Source organism: Acinonyx jubatus, chromosome D1 (genome assembly GCF_027475565.1).
Source record: "Acinonyx jubatus isolate Ajub_Pintada_27869175 chromosome D1, VMU_Ajub_asm_v1.0, whole genome shotgun sequence".
In the NCBI taxonomy this organism is placed as follows: domain Eukaryota; kingdom Metazoa; phylum Chordata; class Mammalia; order Carnivora; family Felidae; genus Acinonyx; species Acinonyx jubatus.
The window spans coordinates 92,790,508-92,817,833 of NC_069390.1; the positions used below are offsets into that span (position 1 = coordinate 92,790,508).

A 27,326-nucleotide genomic window follows, 5' to 3' on the forward strand; every position below is an offset into this window, starting at 1 on the left:
GATAAAGTAGTAGAGAAAGAGAACTACAATGAGTATTACAAATATAAGAGATTTATGGTAAGAATTAGCCCTCTCTCTTTTTTTAATTTAAAAAAATTTTTTTTAACCTTTATTTACTTTTGAGACAGAGAGAGACAGAGCATGAACAGGGGAAGGTCAGAGAGAGGGAGACACAGAATCCGAAACAGGCTCCAGGCTCTGAGCTGTCAGCACAGAGTCCGCCGCGAGGCTCAAACTCACGGACCGCGAGATCACGATCTGAGCCAAAGTCGGACGCTCAACCGACTGAGCCACCCAGGCGCCCCTCTTTTTTTTAATTTTTAAGAAATCTCTACACCCATCGCGGGGCTCAAACTTACAAGCCCAAGATCAAGAACAATGGAAGCCATTGTCCTTAGTCCCTGCCTCCGTGGGTACACAGCCAAGCCGAGGGTTGCTGTCTAGAAGACAAGCTGGTTACAGACAGAGGAGGCTAGGAAGGTACCTCTGTGTCTGTCTATGATGAACTTCTGAGAGTAATGACTACTGCTTCACTTCGGCCTTCTGGATCTCATGTAAGTCTGGCTTTCGGCCAACTCTAAACTAGAGCCATACATGGTAGGTGATTCTGAGAAATACAGTCCCCGGTTGGACCAAGTCGATGCAGCACAGCCTAACACAACCTAACCTTCTAGGGGTGCGCAGGCAGAAGCAAGTGACCTTAAGTGCAAAGCCAGAGCAGAATGTGCAAATACGCAAAGAGCCATAGGACGTGCTGAGGGACGAGCAAACTTGTGATGGCAATTGCTTTGTGGTCAACTTTATCTATCGGGCTGATGCTGAGAGGTGTCAAAAGCTGGGAATTGAAAAGAAGAGAATTATCACTTTGCACCCTTTTTACTCTGACAGACTTTGAAGTTAAATGTTTCCCTCCTCTATATTTTCAATATTTATGAATCAAAAAGCAAGGAGGATGGAAAGTTACAACTCAGCTAATCCTCCAAAGAATCTACTCCTGGGGGGATATATTCACCGAACTTGCCATTCTAATCCTATTGTCTATAAAATTCCACGGTTCTTTTTACTGTAAAAAAACATGTAGTATTGAGAAATTTTCCTCACTTGATTTATTAAAGCATTGTCCTGTTTACATGCTGTTTCCTTTTTGGATTGGTTTCGGTAAATCTTCACGGAATCATAGAGATAGGTAAACGAAATTATTTGTCATTGTCCCTTCCACGCCTCATTCTGTAATCTTACTAATGCCATGAAACACTTTCATTGCTATTTCCTAATAGGCACACGCAAGGTGACTTTAGGTGATATCTGGAAAATTAGATCGCAGTCCTAACAATTTGTGTCAATAAGGAATTTTGAAAATTACAAGGCACTTTCAAATGTTTTCACATTTGAGCCTCAGAACAATCCAGTGAAGTGAGCAAGGCAGATGTCCTATCACCATGTTTACAGATGTGGAAACTTGGTCTCTGGGCTTATAAACAACTCGCTGTTGCCAGGGCTGTTTTGGTTCATCATGCGTGAGCTAACAGAACTTACACAACTGATTGTGGTTACCGGGCCAGATGCTTTTCTTTTTCCCCAGGAGTGATGATGGATTGCATTCCATTTCATCCATACTGTATCGCCTGGTAGGTTGCATGATCAGTGCACACATTTCAAGGTAGAAGAAAATGTGTTTTGGTAAGAGGACAACCTGGATCTCAAAAATGGCTCCATCCCTTACTAGTTTTTGCGGCTGTGGACAAGCTACTTCATCTCTCTGAGCTTCGGTTTTTCCTTTTTTAAAAACTGAAATAATCGTTGCAAGGGCGTAAAGATGACATAAAATGCACATTGTCGGGATGCTTGACGAACGCCATTTTTTGTCTACAAATCCTACTTACTCCTCAGGGCTGAGTGCAGTTCCAGACAAAGCCCTCCCTACTTAACCTGTCTGTCATTTTCCCAATTTCACTGTACCCCAAACCACTCAGAGCCCTACTTAATTGTTCTCAAATTGCTTCATAACGTTCTACACATTTTCATTCATTCAACACATCTGTAGTGACTGCCAACTATTTTCAGACACTGTACTAAACTCTGGATATAAAATAGTGAAGAAAGCAGACGTGTTCCAGCTCTCCGGGAGCTCACAGTCAAGGAGGAAGCAGACCTCTTACGGGTAAACACACAGGTAGATAAATAGTAACAAACAGTGATCAGTGTTGTAAATGCAAACACCAAGTGGCAGTGGGGAAGACTGAGTTTAGCTTGGGTGGTGGACGACCTTCTTGGAGTGACATTCAAGCAGAGACATGAGGGATTAGAAAAAGCCAATCATGTAAAGATGAAAAACTAGTGTCTCATAGAGAAGAGTAGATGTGGATACCCTGAGGAAAACACTTGAAAATCAGCTTGGTTGGAGCAGAGTGGATGAAAGGGGTGTGGCCTGAAACGAAGTCAGGAGGCAGGCAGGGGCCGGACCACACAGAGCCTTTAACTTCAGTTGGCCTCTCCCAGAAGCAAATCCCAAAACCAGATTTTGAGCACCCACAGTTTACTTAGGAGGTTGGGGAGCGGGGAAGTGAGAGGGGGGAGAAAAGGAAGGCAATAAGGGGTGCATTAGTGGACGGGTTACCATTGGGTGCCCCTGGATCTCCACTCCCTGAGAAAACTCCAAGAGAGGATATATTGAACACCCACCCAGAAAGCCAGGAAGTTGGGAGCTTTATCAACCAGAGTCCCATGTTCCTTCTGGCATTCATTCTCTGACGCTTCCAGCTGGCCATGTGCAGGCTTACCACGCTCATGGCCAGGGAAGGAAGCCCAGGAACAGAGAGCTTTAGATATCTACTGAAAACAGCCCTCAATGCGTACAGATGCGTGCTGAGTAGCGGAGGTGGGAAATGAAGGAAGCCTTCCCGGACACACTGTTTATAATGAGGAACAATGGAAGGATTTTTAAAAATATTTTTTTATATATTTATTTATTTTTGAGAGACAGAGCACAAGTGGGGGAGAGGCAGAGAGAGCAGGAGACACAGAAACTGAAGCAGGCTCCAGGCTCCGAGCTGTCAGCGCAGAGCCCCACATGGGGCTCAAACTCACGGACCACGAGATCGTGACCTGAGCCGAAGTCGGACGCCCAACGGACTAGCCACCCAGGTGCCCCACAACGGAAGGATTTTTGCAGTTTAATATGATAGAGTTTAGGTTGTTAGTTTTGTTTGTCCAGGTGCATTGTAAGATCCTTCAGAACAAAGAACGCACTTCACGGTCCATCAGCACCAGCCACACTGATGCCACCACACTGTTTACGTACCAAGTGCTAAGTCAATACGTTTGATTCACTGTCCACGAGTAAAAAGTATTGATGGCTCCAAGGTAACCGGACCACAAAAGATCAGATGAAAAGTTTTTCATAAGCATGTTTGGCATCACTTTTTACAAAGTATTTTCAAGTGGCCAAAGGGTACATGGGCCACGTTGGTATCCAGGGAGTTCACTATAGTTTGGACCTTTCATAGGAAATATTCCAGAGAGAGTTCAACCATCAGACGAGAGACTCAAGCCCGCTTGTAACCCTGAGACAGGCAGAGTAGAGTCGTGGTCGAAGGTACTGGTTTTCAAGGTCCACCCAGATCAGATGGGGTCTGTGCTGTAATCCTTACCAACCACGGGCCCGTGAACAAATCCTTTCATCTTGTTAGCCCTCAGCGGCTTCATCTCTAAAATGGACATAGTGAGAGTTACATTACCTCACAGGGTTAGTATAAAGGCAAGACAAAATAATATTCTATGCCCAGAATGTGATGAACATTCAATGAAGGTTATCATTACTAATATTTTGACTTTCCTTAGGGTTATTCTTACAGGTTTTCCAGAACACAGATAAAAACTGACTCTCAAGTTTAAGCCAGACACAGAGTCAGGAGAAGACTCTGGTCTGCTTGCACTTCAAGCCTATACTTTAGTGGGGGGGGGGGGGAATCCTCAAACCCTCATTTCCAGTGGATACTTTTTCCCCAGAAACAGACTCCACCCCCCTCCGGAATTAAAGGACATATTTATAGAATGAACAGAAGTGTGGGGGAGGCCGAGTGTGGACTTACACCCTCCCCTTCCTGGAGAACACAGAGGGTATCCTTTATATATATAGATGTACATATATATAATTTATTTTTGAGACAGCATGAGTCGGGGAGGGGCAGAGAGGGAAGGGAGCAGAGGATCCTAAGCAGGCTGTGTACTGACAGCAGTGAGCCCGATGTGGAGCTTGAACCCATGAACTGTGAGATCATGACCTGAGCCCAAGTGGGGCACTCTCAACCGACTGAGCTGCCCAGGCGCCCACGACCTTGAAGTCTCTTTATGCCAAAGGCCCGACCAGCTGAGACTGCATTGGCCTGCACCTTAGTATTCATCTTTTCCCATTTGCATTTTTTTTTCTGATTTCAAAAAGATATGTTCTCCTCCTGGAAATTCTAGAAAATGTAAAAAAGCATAAAACAGTAGGAAATAAGTTCTGTAAAGTTTCTCTAGGATATGACTGTATTCCCACAGGGCATGTTAGCTGAATTTTTTTTAATAACCTTAGAGTGACATGCTTTATTTTATTTTATTTTATTTTACTTTATTTTTAAATGTGTATTTGTTTTTGAAGGAGAGAGAGACAGAGTGTGAACAGGGGAGGGGCAGAGAGAGAGAGAGAGAGAGAGCGGGGGACACAGAATCCAAAGCAGGCTCCAGGCTTTGAGTTGTCAGCACAGAGCCTGATGCAGGGCTTGAACCCACAAACCGTCAGATTGTGACCAGAGCCAAAGTCGGATGGATGCTCAACTGACTGAGCCACCCAAGCGCCCGAGTCACATGCTTTAAATGGTGCCTGACCTAAAGTCTTTTACAGCTTTCTTCCCTTTCTTCTTGCTCTGGTCTATGTGAAAACATACATTTCAGAGTCACTGTTCTCTGCCTCTGGGTGCCAGCAATTGTCCACTCTTGTGCCTCCAGCCCCTGGAAGAGCATTGGCCGCCAGGAGTAGCAATGCCCAGATCAAAGTCAAAATGACATTAGTGCAGGGGGGCAAACCCAGAGCGGGGCAATGACCAACGGCCAGGTGTGCCGAGCTCAGGTGCGGAGTCCCCACACTGCACGATCTGCTACTGTAGTCTTCCGGCCACAATCTTGAATCCAGCCCTGGGAAAGCGGCTCCGTCTCCGGCCTCATCTCCCCGGAACAGATACTCACGCAAATGGAGAGCAGAAGGTGACTTTTTCAGGGAATCTAAATAAAGCTCTCCGATTCGGCAACTGTTCAGAACACCCGTCTTAACTCACTAGAGGAGAATGACTTTCGTGCTGCCAGCACTGGAATTTCTAGAAAAGTTGCGGATCTGGCACTGCTCATTCCACAGGGGGTGTTGACTCAGTGGGGTCTGGCTGGTGACGAGTGGAAGCTGGGGCCTCTCCAGTCCATGTCATGAAACCAAATAAGTGACGAGCTGTTGCTCTGTCCCTGTCCTGCCAGCCAAGAAAAAGAAAGAAAAAAGAAAAGAAAAAGAGAAAAAAAGAAAGAGAGAGAGAGAGAAAGGAAAATACCTAAATCACCCCAGGAAGATGTCTCTATCCTTGATTCCCACTGCGTGTTAAGCACTCAGGAAGTTCTTCTTGAGCTCAAACCCAAGTTTCTCTTATTGCCATTTAACCTCATCTCATGTTTACTCCCTCTGAGAGATAAAGGAGAGATAAAAGTACCAAGAAAGGAGGTATAGGTGGGACTGGGGTCAGACAAGCATGGATCTGAGCCCCATATTCTCTAACCTATTATTAGCCCTGTGACTTCGCAGACTTTTCTTGGCCATGCTGTACATCAGTCTCCTTCTACGGAAAATGGACGTAATGATAACACATGCCCATTAGTGTTGTTGTAAGGATTAAATGAGATAATACATGTGATGTTCCACAATGACAAATGCAGTAAGCATCATTTATAAAGATAATAGTAACAGCAAACACTTACGTGGCATTTGCAACGTCTTTGGTACTGTGATACAATTTTTCAGCTGACTATGAATTACCTATAGTTCTCTTGGGTTTTTTCTTCCCTTTTTTAAATTTTATTTTAAAGAAAGAGAGAGACCAAATGTGCACGAGCAGGGGAGAGGGGCAGAGAGGGAGAGAGAAAGACAGAGACTCTTAAGCAGTCTCCACACTCAGCATGGAGCTCAACATGGGGCTTGATCCCACGACCCTGGGATCATGGCCTGAGTCGAAATCAAGAGTTGGATACTCAGCCAACTGACCCACCCAGGAGCCTCTCTTCCTTTTTTTTTAAACCAACTTTGTTTCATCCTTGTTTTTTAGAATCACTTGGATTTCTTTTTTTAATTTAAATCCAAGTTAATTAACATATAGTGTAATAATGATTTCAGGAACAGAATTTACTGATTCATCACTTAGGTATAACACCCAGTGCTCATCCCACAAGTGCCCAGCTACACATAACAAAGGGCCCAGGGCGTGTCTCTTCCCTCAGGCCTCAATCTAAGAGGCATTTCTCCTCCCTCTGAGATTTGACTCCACCCTCAGGGCCTTCAAGGCCCTTGGAAACTGCTGGCAAAGCACAGTTGCTTATTTATTGGGGTTAGATTTACACATCATACATGCCAGTTGTAGAGGAACTGAGGTGTTCTTAAGAACTCAGCTTTGTCCTTTTATTAACAAATATCCACCCCCCCATTTGACTTTTATGTTCTTCACTTCTATTAACTGAGTCTGTTCTTACCCAACCCTCCCCGCCCCAACCCTCAACAATACTAAGTCTTTTATAATCCCTTCAAAGGACTGTATGTTTCCTTCTGATCCCCTGGAAGAGAAGCATTCATTACCCCTGCTCCCCGTTGCCCCATTGCTGTATTGAGACTATAGTTTTGTCCAGGTGACTCAACTCTTCCTTTACGGAGTTCATAGAAGTCACTGTGTCATGCTTGCTACACCCCTCCTCAAAGTTCTCAACCAACCTCTCTATAATTTGCTCATCTTACCCAATGGCTTCTTCATCTAAAGAACGGTTGTTCTCTCTCTTCGTCCTCATCATCACCTTCAGGAATGCCCACAATCCATGACGATAATGCTCCTCATATTCTGGCCTCACATTTTCTTTCTTTCTTTTTAATTCCAGAGATGGGCAAACATCCACCAGCTTTTGACCCAGTCCAGAAGAACAGTTACCGAGTTCAGAAAAGAATTGTTGACTTACTGGCCTGCATATGAGCCTGAAAATTACCCCCCTTCTGTTTTATTTCTTTGAGTGTTATAAGTTTGTTTTGATTTTACTGTTTAAAAAAAATTCTGGGAGCAATATTTGCTCATTGGAAACATAATTGCAATTTTTGCAGAAGTGTATGCATGGAAAAATTACATATTGCTGATCACCTCAACTCCAATGTGTTCTTCTGCAATGTATTCAGGCGGCACTTAACAAGACGTCCACAATACAGACTTGCTTATCCCTCAATGGCTCCACACTGGAGATGTAAGTCCCCCAGATATCCCGTGTGATAATAATCTCCTGCTCTTCCCTCTCTCTCAACTACTTTCAGTCCCTAAAATTGCTTCTTGGTCTTCCTGTCACCACCAGGTACTTTATTCTCCTATTCTATCACAACTGTTGGCATTTAATGAACCATTCAGCAACTACTCCAGGAGGCTTCAACACCTTGAACTTCTCCAGTTCCATCTTGCCACTCTCCAGCCTTCAGGAATGGTTGGCAATGTTACTGGAGAAAGCCTTGAAGCCATTTGGAATGGATCCACCACAATCCACTCTTTGTTGGGTCTACTGATCCTCCCATCTGCGTTCATTCATTTGTACTCATTAATCACTCCACTTCCTAGAGACTGTTCGATCTCTCTCACTCTCCGCAAGGCCCCAGTTCTGTCCAGCTTCCCACTTATAGCAGATAACTTGATTGCCCATTTTACTGACATACAATCTCTCTCATTTGGGCAACTTCAAGGTCTTTTCTTGCTATGTCCACATCTGTGTATCCTTCCTCTTTTTTCTCCTCCCCTCTCCCCTAAAGCTGAGGTTAACTTCAGCCAGCGCTCTTGGGCCAAACCCCTCCTCATTACCAACCTCATGCATCAATGATTTCCCTTCTCCTGCAAATTTGATCTTTCCTTCTGAGTTGACTTCTAAGCTTTTGCCTATATACGCCTTCCCAGAAAAATCTTTACTTATCCTAAAGTTTCCTATCAACACTTTCCTAACCCAATCAACACTCTCACTTCCATCATCAAATGTTTTGAAAATCAAACCCATCAAACCCACTAGCTTTGCACCAGTACTTTTTGCTTCCTTCTTCCATAGTATTTCCTCTTCTTGCTCCTCTGCTGAAACTCCTCATAAGGTCATCAGTGACTTTCTGATCACCCAGTCTCCCAGCCAATTTCTATCTCACTTAAGTCTCTGCTACAGCATTCACTGTAGGTATGGAACATCCCCACCTTTCCTCCCTGATGCAGCACTATCTTGATCTCCTATCCCTTTGATCACTCTTTTTCCAACTCTGTTACTGGCTTGACTGCTTCCTCCTACCCTCCTAAATTTAGGTATCCTTAGATCTCCTAACACTTTATAGTCTCTCTTTCAAATATTATCCATTTCCATTACTTCAATTATCACTCTATAAGAATGACTCTCATATCTTGATCACAGAGGAGAGCCATTATCTCCTCTGAGGACTGTTGCATTCACACGATTCCTGAAACAGAATGCTACGGGCACCAGTGACAGTCGCAACAAAGTTTATTGCAATGAGAGGCAAGGCCAACCGATTGGGACTGACACTCTTGATCAGAGTGCAGTCTCGGACAGCTGGGGTACAGAGTTTTTATAGCCGACCAAATCGTCTTATCATCACCTGGGAACAGAACAAAGAAATAGTTCCCAGATGGGGGTGAAAAGAGTTCAGACATGCCCTTGCCCCAATCCAATCAAACACTAAACCAGTTGATTTTCCTTGAACTTTTGTTCCCTTGATTGATAGGACAAGGCTGTGATCTCTTACCTACAGTGTCAAAACAAAGCTGTTATTTCTCAAGGCTACAGGTTAGCCCTACACTACAATTTAACCCTTACAAGGACAGATTTAGATTTCCAGGCAATCTATCCGAATCTGCAACACAAAATACACCAGATAAAATCCAAAGTGCATTAGTTTTCTCCCCCAAATCAGCAGGACTGCTATCTTTTCTATAACTTTGAATGACATCAAAGTTGTTCCCTCTACCATGACCAGAGTGAACTTTCCTCCTTTGCCCCACACGTGGTCATTTGCCAAATCCAAAGTATGACACCTTCACATCTTCTTGGGAATCAGGTATCTCCCACTCACACTACCCTACATCAGCTCCTTTCCCCTTCTTAGTACGGCTACCACAATCATTTCTCCCATCTTTCCTATTCCATATTTCCAATTCTGCCAGATTAACTTTCCTAAACCCTATTTTATATCACCTCACTCACATGCTTTAAAATCTCCAATGACTTCCAATTATCTCTCAGACTAAGTCTAGACTCCTTAATGGGCATTAAAGACTATTTCCTTAACTTATGTGTCCAGCATTATTTTTCTATCTAATAGAGAAACTTTATCTAATTTATCTAACAGAGGTCTGAAACTTTTCTGCTTCTATGCTTTTGTTCATGTTGATTTACCTGCCAAGGATGTCATGCTTTTCAATCACTTCCTGTCGAAATCCTATCTTTATCTCAGGAAGGTTTTTAAATGTACCTTTTAGGTCTACCTTTTCCTGTTTGAGATGTAGCTGGCCTTTTCATCTGATCCTCTGTATCTTATTCTTATTCTGTTTTGTAACATATCCATTTGTAAATGTGCCACCTTCTCACCCCTGATGTCTTACCCTCACTATAGATTGTCTTTAATACTATCTTCCAAGAAATTTGCTAATTTCTGCAGATTCAAAGATGAATAAAAATTTTCCTAATTTCCCTGGGAAATTCAGATTTTCCTTACCCAAAGGAAGCCTGTATTTATGTTTTTCATCCTCATTGCCCAATACAGGTTTCTCATTCATCTGAAAGGTGAGTGAGTTCCTACTGCCACTCCTTAAAGGTGGGAGAACACAGAGAAGGCGGGACCATGTTTACCTCCATGGCAAGGGAGAGTGTATTCTCAAATCCCCCTCTTGGAATTCAGAATGCAAATCTTTGCCCTAGAGGGGAGAGTGCCCCTAGTGATGGAAACAGACCCCAAAGCACCCAGCTACAAGGTTATTTGACAAACACTGTGTTAGAAATGTGTGCTATGGGAGCCATGTCCATCATAGTGTGGGAGCAATGAAATCTGAGGGCAGGGTGAAAGACCTGGGCAGCTACTCAGCTCAGTAAGGTTTGCTCAGTGTGGCTTCATGAATCATTCTGAGACACAAAGTCCAGAACTGTGCCTTTCCCAAACACTAAGCATAGTCACATTCTCTTCCAAGTATTTACAGAAATGCAATTATTTTTTAAAAGCTATGTTCTTGTTTCGTATGGTCTGGATATCAATGCTCTTCCCTTTCCTTCTCCAAGTCCTGGAGTTGAGCCCCTCCTGGCAACACACAGCTGCTGGTGGAAATCTGAATCCTACCACTAGTGGGAGAGGTGCCTGAGGGACATCAGAGAGTAGAAAACAAGGAATTGGTTCCCCACAAAGAAGTTGAATGGCCAAGCCATTGAACTTCTCTTGAATTTAATTTCCTTAAAAACAACAACAACAAAAAAAATGCAGGGGCACCTGGGTGGCTCAGTCTGTTAAGCAGCTGACTTCAGCTCAGGTCAGGATCTCGCGGTTTGCGGGTTTGAGCCCTGAGTCCGGCTCTGTGCTAACAGCCCAGAGCCTGGAGCCTGCTTCGGATTCTGTGTCTCCCTCTCTCTGCTCTCTCCACTTGCACTTTGTCTCTCTCTCTCAAAAATAAATAAACATTAAAAAAATTTTAAAAACCGCATACTCTTTATTTATGAAGAAAGGGGGAAAATAATATTTGTTAAGTTTATGTCAAGGGGCATCTGCCTGTTTCAGCTGGTAGGGCATATGACTCTTGATCTCAAGGTTGTGAGATGAAGCCCCATGTTGGGCATAGAGTTTATTTAAAAAAAAAAAAGTTTATGCTAAGGGCCAGGCATTGCTTCAGGTGATTTATATGTTTAATTTATTCAATCGTTATAAATAGCTACAAAGTAGGTCGTAGTAGTATTATTCTCATTTTATGACAGAAGAAACTAAGGCTCAGGGGAATTAAATAGCCTGCCCAAGATTACAGAAGTAACAAGCAGAGTGTCCAGGATAAACTTGTCTGATCCCAAAGATATCATTCTTTTCCATTACTCCATTCAGCCACAACAAATCACGGCCTTACCTGAAAATGGCAGTGTTATTCAGTGATACATGCCCCAGATTAAGAAGTAGGAGAGTGCATCTACAAGATAAGCCCCTCAGAACACCCCTTAACCCCCAATCTACCATTTCCTTCCTTTGGGGAATTTTACTCATCTACTCAAATATTACTTCTTTCAAAACCTTCCCAGCTGTCTCCCTGCTCCCCAGGCTCAAAGCATAATCTGTGACCCCATCTTCCAGGCTACCTGTGTACAATAACCACACCATTTCACAGGTTTTTTTCTTTTAATTTTTTTAAAATGTCTATTATTTTTGAGAGAGACAGAGTGCGAGCAAGGGAGGGGCAGAGAGAGGGAGACACAGAATCCCAAGCAGTCTCCAGGCTCTGACCTGTCAACACAGAGCCCGATGTGGGCCTCAAACCCACGAACTCACAGTTGTTTTTTAAAAAAAATTTTTTTCAACGTTTTTTATTTATTTTTTGGGACAGAGAGAGACAGAGCATGAACGGGGGAGGGGCAGAGAGAGGGAGACACAGAATTGGAAACAGGCTCCAGGCTCCGAGCCATCAGCCCAGAGCCTGACGCGGGGCTCGAACTCACGGACTGCGAGATCGTGACCTGGCTGAAGTCACGCTTAACCGACTGCGCCACCCAGGCGCCCCCACAGTTGTTTTTTAAAGCCAGACACCAATTCAATACCCAGCATGGAGTAAGCACTCAGTCAGCTCAGAGCCGAACATTGGCTCCAACTCACAAACCGCGAGATCATGACCTGGGCCAAAGTTGGGGCTTAATCGACTGGGCCACCCAGGTGCCCCTCAGTTAAAGTTTTATAAGTGAATGAATAAGTGAAGTTTAACAGTACACAAGTAATTTAATCTCTCTAGGTATCAATTTTTCCCATCTTTAAAATAGATGACTAGTCTCTCACATGTCACAGGTATATCATGAGAATTCAAAGAAATAAGGGGCCCCTGGGTGGCTCAGTCGGTTAAGCGTCCGACTTCGGCTCAGGTCATGATCTCGCGGTCCGTGAGTTCGAGCCCCGCGCCGGGCTCTGGGCTGATGGCTCGGAGCCTGGAGCCTGTTTCCTATTCTGTGTCTCCCTCTCTCTCTGCCCCTCCCCCGTTCATGCTCTGTCTCTCTCTATCCCAAAAATAAATAAAAAACGTTGAGAAAAAAAAAATTAAAAAAAAAAAAAAAGGAAAGAAAAGAAAACAAAGAACAAACACAAATTATACTGGTTTATTTGTTGTTGTTGTTTTGTCTACTGGAGAAGAAAAGCTAGTAAAAACAAGACAAAAGGGGCCAGCCAGATGCCTGAGGCTGGATACTCCCCTTGCACACTTTTGGCTTCTGTAATCTTGTTTGCCTCCTGTGTCTACCAACTGCCTGGGAGCACCAAAGAGCCCCCTCCCCTTTTTCTTTTGTCTCTCAACCCCCTCCTATCCCAGCCATAAAAGGAGGCCAATGCCAATGCCTTTGGAGGTGATTCCATGGGGCCAGCACCGATGCACAATAGTCTTTTCCTGATTTCCTGACTGCATGTGGCTTGTCTCTTCCTGGGCGCCGAGTCTTTGCTGTAACATACTTACTTAGATTCCATGCTTTTCTATAATACTTGAAGTTTTGTTTGTTAAGGGGTTATACCTAGCTTTTCTCACATATAAATACACACACACACACACACACACACACACACAGAGCACTCATCTTAGAACTTCACACTGCGGGGGCACCTGGCTGGCTCAGCCAAAGGAGCGTGTGGCTCTTGATCTCGGGGTTGTGAGTTCGAGCCCCATGTTGGGTGAGGATTACTTACATAAACTTAAAAAAAAAACTTTTTAGTAAAAAAATAAAAATTAAAAAAAGAACTTCACATCGCATAAGGAGTCGTTAACTTTCTGACTGATTTGCAGTCTTCACTTTCGATGGTGAAGATCTTATAGGAAGAAGTTAAGTCCTTAAGACTTGAAAGACAAAGAGCTTTGGGTCTGCGTAATAGTTCTGCCATATGCAAGTTGAATGAACAAGTTATTTAACTTCTCTTGTACTTATTTCCTTAAAAAGAGAAAGAGTAATAGTGTCTACTCGTTGCAATCGGTTTGAGGATTAAATGAGTTAATCTAATCAAAGAGCAAAGCACTGTTCTGGGGCCAAAGCAGGCTCTCAAATATGATGATGATGATGAAGATAATGATGTTGGCGATGAAAATGATAACAAAGGTGTTGACAAATCATGAAAAGTTGATTATTCCTCGTCATGCCGAAGTTAACAGCTGAGTACATCTCTGGAAAGATTAAAGAAATAATCTAAACAGCAACCTAACACCTCTTGGTTTTATGAGACTTTACAAAGTCCAAAACACATCCACACATTAGTTCATTTGTGCTTCCAGTAACTCTGGGAGGCAGACAACTAGAGAGAGAAAATTGGTTCAGAGTGGTCAAGTGAAAATGTCAGTACTATCTCAGAGTTGAAAGAGGCCTGAGACAGGCTTCCTGTCCCCCACCTGGGGGTCATTTTGTGGTTTCTTTTTTCTCCTTCTCTATCGTTTCTGGTGAGCATTTAGGCAACCGGGGCTCAGGTGTTGGCTCCTGCACCACACATCAGAATAATCATTTAGTTCAGCAGCAAAGGCAATAATGACACTTCTCCAAAAGACTTTTTCCATCTGTCCAGCCTAAGAGCCCCAGCCAGAAATGCATAAGAAATTATGCCAGGCTAACAGCAATACTTGAAATATAGCTTTTCTTCTGAGGAGCTTGAAGTACCTTATCACCAATGATATTTTCTTTTTTTCCCCATTCGAATGTTTCAATTATTATAACTACCTAGTGACAGCTTTCTCGTGAATGTGTACCAGGGGCTTCCTGAAGATGGGATAGGAACAGTGTGACCATGGCTTCTCTTGCACACAGAGTGTGTTACGAGTGTTTGTGGGGCACTCCTGGGTGTCAGGAAAGTTCTGGCCTTGCTGACCATTCAGATGAAATTCAATTCAATTCAACAAACATTTTTGGCCTCTTTTTACCTGCCAGGCTGTCTGCCATGTGGAGATCCAGGAAGGGATTGCATAGTCTGGTCATCATGTCACTATTTCCTGTCCTAATCCCCAACTTCCCTTGGCTGGTGACAGTAACCACACAGCTGGCAGTCAGGATGAGGGAATGATCTGGAGGAGCCTGAATCTCCCAGTCCCACATGTGCACTTTGGCCATAGTTTAAACATGTTTTTTTACTCTCCTTGTCCCCTGGGTTATGTACTATTTTTCAAAATCCATTTAGAATAGCAAAGCAGGTCACTTGACTTGTCTACCCTGGGCTCTGATTCCTGCATCTTGACTCTTAGCTCAGGTATATGTTGATCTTGAAATGCATCAAGAAGGGGCCCACACCGTCTCTCTTGTCTGTAGCTCCCCTGTTCCTCCCCACCCCCTACTTTCAGTAGATACTCTTGCTTCTTGCTTTGAGAAGATCCAGATGTGTATCTTAAAGTCTCTACTTTATCTTTACTCACAGGGTCACTGCCCCTACTGCTGTCTCTAATTTCCGCCTCCCCCCCCCCCCCATAATCTTAGTGAAATGGGTTTCTTTCCTCAGGAAAAGCAATGTCTCCATCCATATCTCAGATGTCATTCTTCTTATTTACCTATCAGAGTCATCCTTCCCCCTCCACCTCAAAATCTTTAAATACCTTCGGCCCCATACTCTCCTCTCCTTTTTCTCAATCTCTGAGCCCAGTTGGCTGCAGTCCCCTCTAAGGAGCAGTGTCCCTCAAGTCGTGATATTCTCTTTCCTCATCTATTGTGGCATTGTGTCTTTCTGGTCTCCCATTTCTCTGATTATTTTTTGTTTCTGTTCCCTCTTGATTATGGCCTGGGCTTGTCACTCTTCCCACACTATTCTCACTCATTCATCCATCCATATACTCATTCATTCAGGATTCACAGAGGATCTAATAATCTGCCTGGTACCAACCCTGGCATAGCAGTACAGCAGCACACAGAACAAACAGGATTGCTTTCATGAAGCTTACATCCCGATAGGAGGAAACAGAAAATAAGCAAGTGTGTTAAATTTCAAATAAAATCATTTTGGAGGGTAAGAGAAGATATAAAGGACAAGAAACTGGATAATGACATAGAGAGTAGCTTCAGGTGGGGAAAGTGGGCAGGAAACCAGTTTAGAAAGTGTGACTAGGAGTGCCACTCACAGGAGAAGTCATTTGAGGCAAGACCATAATGATAAGAAACCAGACCTAGGATGAAGAGTATTCTGGGAAGAGAGGACATCTGGCACAAAGACTCTATGATGGGGAAAAGCTTAATACATTTGAAGTACATTTAAAAAACAATAAATGTGGTGGAACATTGTGGACAAGACAGGGAATGGTAGACACGGGTGTGAAGAGATAGCCAGGATTCAGGGCGTGTCTTGTTAGGCCATGGTGAGGAGTCTAGATTGTATTAAGTGCAATGAAATGCTACTGAAGGGCTTTGAGCAAGGAAGGTACATGACCTTATAAAATATAAAGAGAGCTCTGGCTACTGTTTGTAGACCTTGAATGGCTAGTTTCATCCATCAACTGTAAGGGAAAGAGGACCATCAAATTGGAAAAGATTAAAAAACAAAACAGCAAAATGGATTGAAGCCAAAATGGCAGAAAGGAGGAAGGCATAGCTTAAGCAATTAAAATGAGTTAGAAACTCTTGGAGAAAGGCAGAATGTACTTCAGGGAACTTAAGGTACTTATGAAAGTGACTGAGAGCCACTGCCAAAAATCAAAGGAAATGTCAGAAAACTGAGGAGACCACATGCTCCTATTTTCAATAGAGGAAAGACAAGGGAAACGTCATATGCCTACTAGAGGCAAATACATTGTTCCTAAAATCTCATGTAAAATCCTCAGAGTGACTAAAATGGTATTGGTAAGCATTTAGAAAAGAACATTGTGATTATTTCCTAATAGCACAAATGGATGTGACAAAAATGTAAAATTAAGCCAATTCTCACTGTGGTAGTGGTGGTGTTGGGGGGGGGGAGGGTGGTGGTTGACAGATTTATCAGACTGAAAGTATCTCAGTTTCTCTATGTATTTGGGTGGGGCTTTCAGAAAAATTATAGAATCTCAAAGGCTGTTGGAACTTTATCAATAATCTATTCCAAACTTCAAATCTAGAAGATTTTTTTTCCCCTACAACATCCCAGTAATTCTTTGGATAGCAACTGCTTGAACATAACAAAAGGTAATTCATTCCACTTTGGAATGGTTTGAAACATATTGCCGAAAATCTATTTCCATGGAGAGATGAATAGGTCAAGCCTATTCATCAGGAACGTTCTTGGGGGATTCATGAATTGGAAAGATTGAATTAAGTCAACTTTAACTTCTCTTCCAAGTATAATGCACTGCGCTTCAAGGGTTGGCCTTCAAAAACAACATAGAGTTTATGGCCTGGTGGCTCCCTGCCCAGGAAGAAGATCCTATCTCGGAGACCTTCTGTTGTTCTGTCATATGTTAGGGAAGAGAATTTCCTGCCTATGGTTCGTTTACAGTCAGCTGTCACTCTGCGGTTCTTTTTTGGAATATCAGTGTCAAGTTTCCCCTTTTGGAAAGGGAATAGGAGGGGATACGAAGGGGGAGGGGCAGATTTTTGTGTTAATCTTTCATTTCAGCTCCAGGCATTCCTAATCTGTTACGTCAATTTGAGTTTATAACAAATCTGAGTTTGAATTTAAAGTTTCAGGTTTCCCTTTCAGAGATGGGGCGGGGGCACTGACACAGCTGAGAAGCCTAGGGAGTGGCTAATAGAAGGGCCAAACCACAATCTGCTTTTAAACTAACCTAAATAAATCATAATCATAATGATAATAAAGAAAATAAAGAAAGAACAGGGGAAAAAAGCGATTAGAGCAAGAGGGAGCTGCCCCCACCCCCAGTGCTACTCTTGCACTGACATTTGGATCGCCTCATTGGATGAGGAGGTGACCATGGGAACAGGTGCGCCTCACTCCTACCCCATGTCTCCTAAGCAGGGATTATCTTGCTGGGTTTGGTGTGCCCGGAACTAATTAATCAAGGATAGACAAAGAAGAGTCTAGAAGAAGAGAAGGGGATGGGGTCGGGGAAGAGAAGCCGCGAGCTTCTCGTGTACAGTGTGCATGGCAGATGACATCATTGCCTGAAACAGATTTGGCCCTCCCCTTCCCGGAGCTGGAGGCTAGCTTGCCTGTGCTGTAGCAGGAGTGGGGTTGCCTGGAGGGTGTGAATTGGTGGGAGGAAGTGTGCCCGCGCTGGGAGAGGTGTGGAGATGTGAAAGGGAGACCTGGAGACAGCCAGCGAGAGCAGAAACCGCGGGGTCTGGAGGTGTTTGCGCAGCTCCAAGCTCCGCCCCGCGCTGGGCAGCCTCGCTCGGCCACGGGAGGGACACGCCTGTTTGGGGGTGGGGAGTGTGTGCACGAGGGGTGGGTCCGTGGTGGCGGTGGGGGTGGACAGCCGCCTGCGCATGTCAAGGCTGACTGAACACACACGGTCAAGAAGGACCTGGAGAAGGGCAGTTGGTCACCTGCCACCCAGAATCGGGGCCCCGGCACTATCTGGGGGCGAGCTCCTGGGAAGCGGCCCACCCTGCCTGCCCCTCCCCAGAGATCTGCGGCCCGCAGGAGCTCCCGCCTCTTGCCCCGCCCCTCCGGACCTTCCCGCGGAGCAGAGGGCGGGCGTGTACGGGACCGAGGTGGAACGAATTTTGGATCTCAGACGGGAGGCCCCGGTGGCTTTGGGTGTGGGGGGCACGCCCAGCTGGAGAAGCCGGTGCAGGCTGATGAAGCCGAAGCTCCCGGGTCTTGGTGGATCCTGGTCGGAGCGTAGCTGTTCCCAGGGGAGGTGAGAGGTGGATCAACATGGACCCCTTCGACAGCCCAGCTGCCTAGAGCCAGCCGCCTAGAGCCAGCAGTGCTGCTCGCCTCCGAGCTGAGCTGTCACCGAGGCGCAAACCCAAGAAGCAGCTGAGCAACTGGAATTTGTGAAGTTCCGGGGTGGGCGGGGAAGGTACTGTCCGTGGTGCTGAGCCGGATCCCAGCAACGGGCTCCGGGGAGAGCGCGCGAAGCTGCTGATCGGCTCCCTAGAACTGGGGCGGTGCACTAGGGTGGTTTGGAGCTGAAACCCCCGCCCGGCTCGAAAACCCCTGAAAGCCTCCCCAGTCGCTGGCGCTTGGCCCTTATTTCAGTCCGAAAGTCGCCCCCTTGGGGCAGTTCGTCCCAAAGGGTTTCCTCCAAAGTATCTGAGAGGGCGAGTTCTTGACCGAGGGAATCTCTCTGTTTAGCCCCGGAAGCCACCCGCCAGAGAAAAGATGCCTGCCTTCAACAGATTGTTTCCCCTGGTTTCCCTCGTGCTCATCTTCTGGGGTAAGTACTAGCACCCTGCCATGCGAGATGCAGATAACAGTAATAATGCCAACAATAATAACACTAATTGATGTCGTTTGTAACAAAAGGAGCCTTGGTTGGCTTCTCTCTATGCATGTCTGCCAGACATGGAGATCCATAAGGGTTACATGAGAGCTGGGATTTTGAGATTGGAAAAACACCTCGCTCCCCTGCTGTTATATTCCAGAACCACCCTAGTGGGTTTTCCATCCCTCCTCCTGTTTCCGATTAATTCCAAAGTATTTTTTCCCTTTTCCTTTTGTTGAAAGGGAATGCAGTCACGTTCATTATGAAAAATCTCGGTTGCATTTACCTTTCATTTTTCAATGAAAAATCATTGGGTCTTCAAATTAATTCCCATGTATTTTTTTAAAAAGCTAAATGCATGCATTTTGAGAATGAAAACACGTTGTTGAGCCATTTAATTTTAATAAGGAAAATAGGCTTCAGCCATTTGCAGCTACGTCTTTGATAAATAGGCACCTGGGCATTGCATCTTTATTCTTTTTCATGAACATGTGAAGCTAAGGTGCTTTGGTGTTTGGGGAGCTATGTTTTTTGCTTTCAAAAACGAATAGGTTCTTGTTTGCTGTGAGGAAATAAGGTGACCTTCTCCCTCCCAATAAGGAAGACCTTCACTTGCAACACTAAGGCTAAACAGAGTGGTGTCAGAGTAGGGTACCTGCATGTGTGTAGAGAGAGTTAAATGAGTCTACGTGATAATATCTGTATATGTGATTGAGAGAATGCTTTACTGTGTCGTTTATGCCTCAGTGTTTGAATGTGTGTTAGTGTATGTCTGAGCATGTTAGTATGGCATCTGAATGGATTGGTGAAGACGTGTGTGTGTGTGTGTGTGTGTGTGTGTGTGTATGTGTGTGTGCGCGCACGTGTGTGTGATTGCTGTATAGTTCTAGGCATCTCTCTCTTGGTGACTCTGATTAGATCCTCAGGTCAAATACAGGTGCTGTTCAGTTGATATATTGCTTCACATGATCATCTACATTTCTACTTTTTACATGCTTTTTACCTTCCTCTATGCTAAAAGTCAATAACCAGGATAATTGTGCCCACTTGCTTTATTGAAACTAGGCGTGTGGGATTTATTCTCCCATGGTTGGCATGAAACTCATTCTCCCTGTGCAGTGGCAAATATGCTGATGGGAATTGCCTCTTTGCCTTAGTATCACTTTATTAAACCTCCAGGACTTATTGGCTGCCAGCATTATCTGGATTTTACATGTGACCAAAAGCAGAGCCAAGCTTCATGTTGAACAAAATGCCTGATGAGACAGTCTGGGAAGGACAAAGAGGGAGAGTAATGCCAGTCCCAAGGGCAGACTCATCACCATCCATCCCCAGTAGGGTGACTAGACCTGAAGATGAAGCAGACATAATGGGTTGCCAATGATCTCACCTACCTTGACGATTTAAGGCTAGGATTTCCTCAGGGGAGGCTAAGACTAGGGAAATGAGCCTTAGGAGAGGTTAGTCTGGCTGGAAAAGAAAGAGTATTGATAAATCAATGGAAGATAAAGTTGCAGAGAAGGACTGGGGTGAGATTCTACAGAGCTTTTCTTCCCAAACCTTAATTTAAATTTTTAGCATCCCTGCCTGAATTCCACTGGAAGGGGTGAGGGTGCCACATGCTAAGCCCTTTTTAGGACTTATAAAGCCTGGCTTGGAGTCTTAGCTGTGCCATTAGCTTGCTATGTAACAACCTTAGAGTATCTGGAAAGTTCGGAAGTTGGGGCAGATAACATCTAAGACTGAAAAGTAAGGAAATATTTACAAAATATTGCTCAACTTGGTAGCATCCACCCCTCTCCTCACCTCCACTTTCCACCCCATCCCCAAAATAAAACCTTTGGAAGAAGCATGCACATCACACCCATCATTTGCTCATTCTCAGCTTCTTTGGCTCATGAAGCTTAAAAGCTGCAGAAGGAAAGAGGGATGGTTCAGGAAACCTGGCCATCAAATGTAAGAGAAGGGCCTCATTTCACAAATGCAATTTCATTTTATTTGAATGTAATTCTAGGACTGGAAACCACTTTGACTAGATGCATTCTCCCTTCCCAAGTTGCTTTATCACATGATGCAAATATAAATGGAAAGAATATTTTCCATTGTATTATTTTCTGCATATATTGAAAAAAGTTCCCTTATTTCCTTTAATAAAGTATATAATAATAATTTTTAAAAAACCTACACTTCCCTGGTGCTTTATGGTTTGCAAAGCACTTTTCAATCTGTTACTTCTTTTTGGTCACCATATCAATCCTTGGGGGTAGCTAGGGAAAGTAGTATTATTTCCAGTTTAGATGTGAGAAAATGAGCTCAGGGAGGGGGAAGGACTTGCCAGAGAGCTCTTGTCTCCTGATTTCAGTCTTCCAGTGCTTGTTCTAGCACTTCTAATGAACACATGTGCTGCTATGCAGGATTGCCAGATGGGCTCTGTCCTCACATCCCTCTTCAGAGCCACCACCCTCACACCCCTCCCGCCATGCCTTTCCTTTGCCCTCCCCGTCCAGGCCCTAGTGTCTTCTCTGCTCCTCTCCGGGTCTACTCCCCCACATGTCTGCTCTGTTGGGGATGCTTTCCTCTCGTCCCCCAGAAGCTCATCATGCACCCCATTCTTTTCAAGGCTCTGCTAAGTGACTGGCTAACCTGATAGACAAATCATTTCAGGTTGTTAATGCCTACAGATAACTTCATTTATTACCCCTTTTGGCAAATATTTACATTCTAATAAAAGCCTTCATTATCTTAGCACAAAGGAATGCATTCTAGAGCAAGCTCAGGAGGGGCAAGCTAGTAATGTCCAAAGAAGAAAAAGATTTGAGGGTATTAGAGGAGTTGGTTCAACACATATTACTCTCCACCTCATGATAGATTGATACTATTCCTTAAATATAATCATTAGTAATATATCTACCTAGCCTACCTTCTCATAAGTTTCCTCATTATTACTATAGAAATTGGAGAAGAGACCAGAAGTCAAATGATTTGGCCAAGATTATTCCAGGAGTTTATCACTTACAGTCAGCAATGTGGATTGAATATCTACCATATGTACGACCTTTTCTTGGATATCTAGAGGATTTCACAGAGAGGCAGTGGTGTACTAGAGACTCATGGGGTGGAGAAACAGATTTCACCTCTTGATGGAAGAAACAGCACGTCATATTGCAAAGGGCAAGCAAAGAGACATGAGAGAATTTTGTGACCATTTTGCAATGTACTATCCAGGACTTCATGAGCAGAATTCTTATGCCTTGAAACTGGACTTTGGCCATGAGAAGGGAATCAGTAGTGCTTGTTCTCTGATGGTACACTGGATTGCTGTCATCTCAGGAGCAACTCAGGAAAAAGAGAGATTGCTGTGCAAGCCACAGCCATCCTCCTGATTGCATAGATTTTGCCCTCCCTCCTTTAACTATAAATGAACTAACTGTGCTCCTATTTAAGACCAATTCATCTACTTGCTCACTAAAGCACATCACCTGGCACGTATTCGAGGATGTTGGTCCAACAAATTGTTCTTTTTCAAAGCCCAGCAGCTCTGCTACCACCTTCATCCAAGCCAAACCACTGAGCCATCTCTCAATGTGATCAGTGTACCAGCCTCTTAACTATCCTGTTTGCTTCCACATTGTCCTTCGTCACCTCTTCCGTTTATTCTCAACATAGCCAGGTCATGTCAGTTTGTACCAATCGTGTTATTCTTCCACTCAGAACACTCCAATGGTCCCCATGTCACTCCAAGCAGAAGTCCAAGTTCTAAACAAGACCAGCCATGATCTGGCCCTGGCTTATGTCTCCTTTCTCACTTTGTTCCCTGGGCTTCATTGTGCTCTGCTTTCGACAGACACTCCCACCCTAGGACCCTTGAAATGCTATTTCCTCTGTTTGCACACTTCCATGGAGATATTCATATATCTCCTTTCTTGCCCTCATTTCTTTCCTTCAGTGCCTGCTCGATGTCACCGTCTCAGTGAGGCTGTCTCCGATGTTCCCATGCGCCTCTACTCTGTTTTACTTTTTCTCATTAGTACTTACTACAATGTCATGTTTCTTATTTTTATTACCCTCCTCTGGAATGCAGGCTCCATGAGAGCAGGAATGGTTTCTGTTTTGTCCCCTGTTGCATTGTCAGTGCCTAGAACAGTGCCTGGCATACAATAAGCACACGATATATTTGTTGAATAAGTGGGCAGATAAATGAAGGAGAAAATACATTAACAGGTGATATATGTCCAAAGCACATTCATATAGATCTTTCCATAGAATTCCCATGATGATGCTATTAGATGTTATTTTAGCATTCTGTTGATGAATAAACTGAGTCTCAGAGGTTAAAGAGTAGATACACACAGGCCTTCAGTTGCCAAATTCATTTTCTTCCTGCCTCTGTATTTGTAACTGTGCATTCCTTGGTACATCTTCCTATGCTACTTTTGAAGTCATCATCACTGAACTAACTTATCTTTACCATGTCTCATTAAATATGAATGTGCCTCAAAGCTGCCTGCCACACAGATTTCTCAGTGCACATTCTCTGCACCTGTATTCGTTCCCAAACTTTTGCACAGACCACACCTTCTTTTCTTTTTTTTTTCAACCAGGCTTACAATCGAGACTTCAAACACATCACATATTGAAAGTGTTTCTGATCAGTTCTCTCTAGATACAGATCCTCTCTCCATGAAAGTGATGGTCCATATACAGAAGCGGGAGACTCTTTTGCAGACTGCCTGATAAGACCAGCCCCAGCTAGCTTGAGAGTTTTAAAACCAATTAGTTTTATTTCCCCTTGATGTTTTAAACTCATCATAGTGCCACTTGTGTGTTTGTTTAAAAAATTTTTAATGTTTATTTATTTTTGAGAGAGAATGTATGAGCAGGAGAGGAGCAGAGAAAGAGGGAGACGCAGACTCAGAAGCAGGCTCCAGGCTCTGAGTTGTCAGCTGTCAGCTGTCAGGTGGCTCTGAGCCAGACATGGGGCTTGAACTCATGGACGGTGAAATCATGACCTGAGCTGAAGTCAGACTGAGCTACCCAGGCACCCCAGCATACTAGTTTTTAAATATCAATGTGTATTGTTTCATTTTTTTTTAGGAGTTTTGTTTTTATTATTAATTCATGGGAAGGTAGCATTAGAAGGGGACTTAGAAGTCCTGATATAAGATCATCCCATTTTTGAATCTTCCATACAATAAACTCTTACCAAATAGTTTTTTGTATTTGTAATCAGCTTCAGCACCAGATAATTCTTTTTTTTTTTTTTAATGAGCCAAATTTACTTTCTTGTAACTTTTGGAATTAGAATTGAATTTCTCTTCCACAGGCCTTCAAATACTTGAAGGCAGATAAGTTCTGTGTCCAAGCCAGACACCCCCAATTCTCCCATCTGTTTCTCCCCAGACGATGTCGCCAGACCATTCTCCATCTTGCTCCTTGCTGGGCATGCACTCACTGAACAACTTCCTGTTGTCAACTGTGACAGCTGAACTGATCGGAACGGTCCAGATTTGTTCTGCACGGTGCACAGGCACTGTCTCTCCCTCGTTGTGCACATCGTGCATCTGTTAATGCAGCCCACATTTGCACTCGCTTTGTTGGCGGCCTCATCCCACTTTTGACTCATCCTGAACGTGCAGTCTGATGTACTCACCCTATTTTTATGGGCCACAAGTTTCTAGAGGGCAGAGACCATAAGTCCAGACCTCCATGTGGCAGGCAAGCTATCGCCCCAATCTGACCTCTCTCCAGATTTTTTTTTCAACGTTTATTTATTTTTGGGACAGAGAGAGACAGAGCATGAACAAGGGAGGGGCAGAGAGAGAGGGAGACACAGAATCGGAAACAGGCTCCAGGCTCCGAGCCATCAGCCCAGAGCCCGACGCGGGGCTCGAACCCACGGACCGCGAGATCGTGACCTGGCTGAAGTCGGACGCTTAACCGACTGCACCACCCAGGCGCCGGTGGCGCCCCTCTCCAGATTTTTAACTTTGTCTGTCTCTACTCCTCTGCAAAAAGCATTGCTCTAGCCCAGTGGCCAGCTCACCGTCTTCCTCATCTGCTGTTCCAGCCTCCACCAGGCGTCGGAGTTACCTACTTTTTAAAATAAAAGCCAGATGCAATAATTATCTCTCCATGGCTTGCAAACATCTGACCCCTCATGTTGTGAAGGCCACACAAAGGTCTTCACAACGTGGTCCCCGCTCCCTTTCTAGACCCCTGCCTCATCTTCCTTCTCTTCCTCTCTCCCCAGCCCAACCAGGAATAACTGGCCCTCCTCTGGGAACAGAACACGTCACCAGCATGGCACTCGCCATGGTCCTGTTTAATGATACTTAGAAGTATGCGTTCCCTGCTAGATTATAAATGCCTTCAGGGTGAGGTTGGTGTTTTATTCATCTTTGTGTCAGCCTCGCATCAGGCCTGGCACAGAGTAGATTTCAGTGAATGGTGGTTGAATGAAGGGTGCATGGATGGGTGGGTATGTGTGCCCCTGGTTTCCCACCGAGACTCTAAGTCTTTGAGGGCAGGGCTCAGGGCTGCACCCCGGGAGGCTTTCAGTCAACTCAGAGTCATCCATGGCTCCTGCAGCCCATGCCCTGCCTGTTCTGAGCACGCATCCTGGGGGAGCCCAGGTGAAGACGTACACATAGGTACATGCGATCTTCAGGTTTGTCTCATGATTCTTCCTTCTCTGTCTCTTCTCCCTCCCTTTTGTTCTCCAATGCCGCTCTCCTGGTGCCCTCCTCCCCAACACCTCCTGTCCCTTCCCTGTCACTGGGCCTCTCTCCAGTCAGTGTCTGCTTCCCTGTGTGTGTGGAAGTGCCCTCGGAGACGGAAGCCGTTCAGGGCAACCCCATGAAGCTGCGCTGCATCTCCTGCATGAAGAGAGAGGAGGTGGAGGCCACCACGGTGGTGGAGTGGTTCTACAGGCCCGAGGGCGGTAAAGATTTCCTTGTATGTCTGGCTGCTGACTCTGGCCTTTCTTTTGCTTGCCTCTGCTGTTATGTGCCTGGCTCCCGAGAGTCTGGGGAATGAGGCTCTGACAAACCCTGGCTCTTTCTTTTCAAAGCGTTGACAGCTCCCCAGCAGATAACTGACGGCCTTAGTGTAGCCCAGCCTCTGTGATGGGAAGGGCACTTGGCCAGCCGCAGGCATTCCTGGTTACCAGCGGGGGAAGGGGGAGAAGAGAGAAATAGCATGTAGAGCCTACCGTGTGCTAGCCACCCCACAAGGCACTTTGCAGGTGCTTTCACGGGCTCTTGTGCGCCATCATGTTGGATGGATTCAATTAGTAGAAAGATGGAAATAACACTCAGCCTCATTCTATGGGAGAGCATAGGTTAGCCCATTTAAATCTCACAATCCCAGTGAAAAAAGAATGGCAGGGATGACCCAGGCTGATGTTCAACTGGTATACCCAGTACAGCCGCATCTGTGAGTGAACTATTCGAATAGGTCTATAATGGGCACTCGCTGTGCTAAGCTTCCCAAGCAGCCTCACCATCATCGGTCCCACTGGGAACCTCCAGACCTCCCCCACGCAACTAAGGGATCATCCTGACGGAATGGGGAGCCTCTGAGACTCCGCTCTGTGCTGTGGCTGGTGTCAGCTCGGCCTGGTTCGTGCCATGGCCAGTACCGTTACATGCTTTGAATATCACCTTGGGGATGACCCTTATTCACACTTTCACGGACTCTGGAACCCATGCTGCCTGGGTTTGATTCTCCACTCTACAGCGTGTTAGTTCTGTGCCGTAAGACAACTGGCTTCACCTCTCTGTGCCTCTGTTTCCTCATCTCTAAAATGGGGATGCAAACCATAGCTACCTCATAGAATTGTTACCTTCAAGGTTGTTAGCTTTCATTTTTAAGGCATTTAGAATAGCCCTGGAATATAGGAAGCATGATACAAGTGTTTGCTAGAGAAAAGGTATATGTACATGAGTGAGGTACACGGAGGCCCAAAGAAGTTAATAAGAGACCTTAGATTCGAACCAGGTTGTCTGACAGCAGATACAAAGCCCTTTTTACTGAGCTATCTCACCTTCTTGAAGGCGAGTTTCTTCTGTACAAAGACTTAATGGAGGGGCGCCTGGGTGGCGCAGTCGGTTAAGCGTCCGACTTCAGCCAGGTCACGATCTCGCGGTCCGTGAGTTCGAGCCCCGCGTCGGGCTCTGGGCTGATGGCTCGGAGCCTGGAGCCTGTTTCCGGTTCTGTGTCTCCCTCTCTCTCTGCCCCTCCCCTGTTCATGCTCTGTCTCTCTCTGTCCCAAAAATAATAAAAAACATTGAAAAAAAATTTTTTTAAAGACTTAATGGAGATGATAGCAGGGTGAAATTGAGTGCTCCAATCAAGTGTTTGTTCCAGAACTGGAACCAGTAAATTTCCCTGAAATCTCGGGCTTCCCTCAGAGTTGACTGTGACTGAGGCCGGTCCCCAGGGGACAGGAATCTGGATGTCTAGGCCTGATGCAAAGGCCCCCAT

At 44.9% G+C, this 27,326-nt stretch overlaps 1 protein-coding gene across 1 annotated transcript in view; it reads left to right on the plus strand.

Moving 5' to 3' along the window:
• Positions 1–17,854: 17,854 nt before the first annotated feature.
• SCN3B (sodium voltage-gated channel beta subunit 3) overlaps positions 17,855–27,326 on the plus strand; it is a 31,653-nt gene continuing 22,181 nt past the window's right edge. Inside the window, exons 1-3 of the mRNA XM_027036799.2 lie at positions 17,855–18,272; positions 18,713–18,794; positions 25,633–25,796. Of these exons, the coding sequence (XP_026892600.1) occupies positions 18,740–18,794; positions 25,633–25,796 (219 nt within the window). The 5' untranslated portion in view covers positions 17,855–18,272; positions 18,713–18,739. The remainder of the gene's footprint in view (positions 18,273–18,712; positions 18,795–25,632; positions 25,797–27,326) is intronic.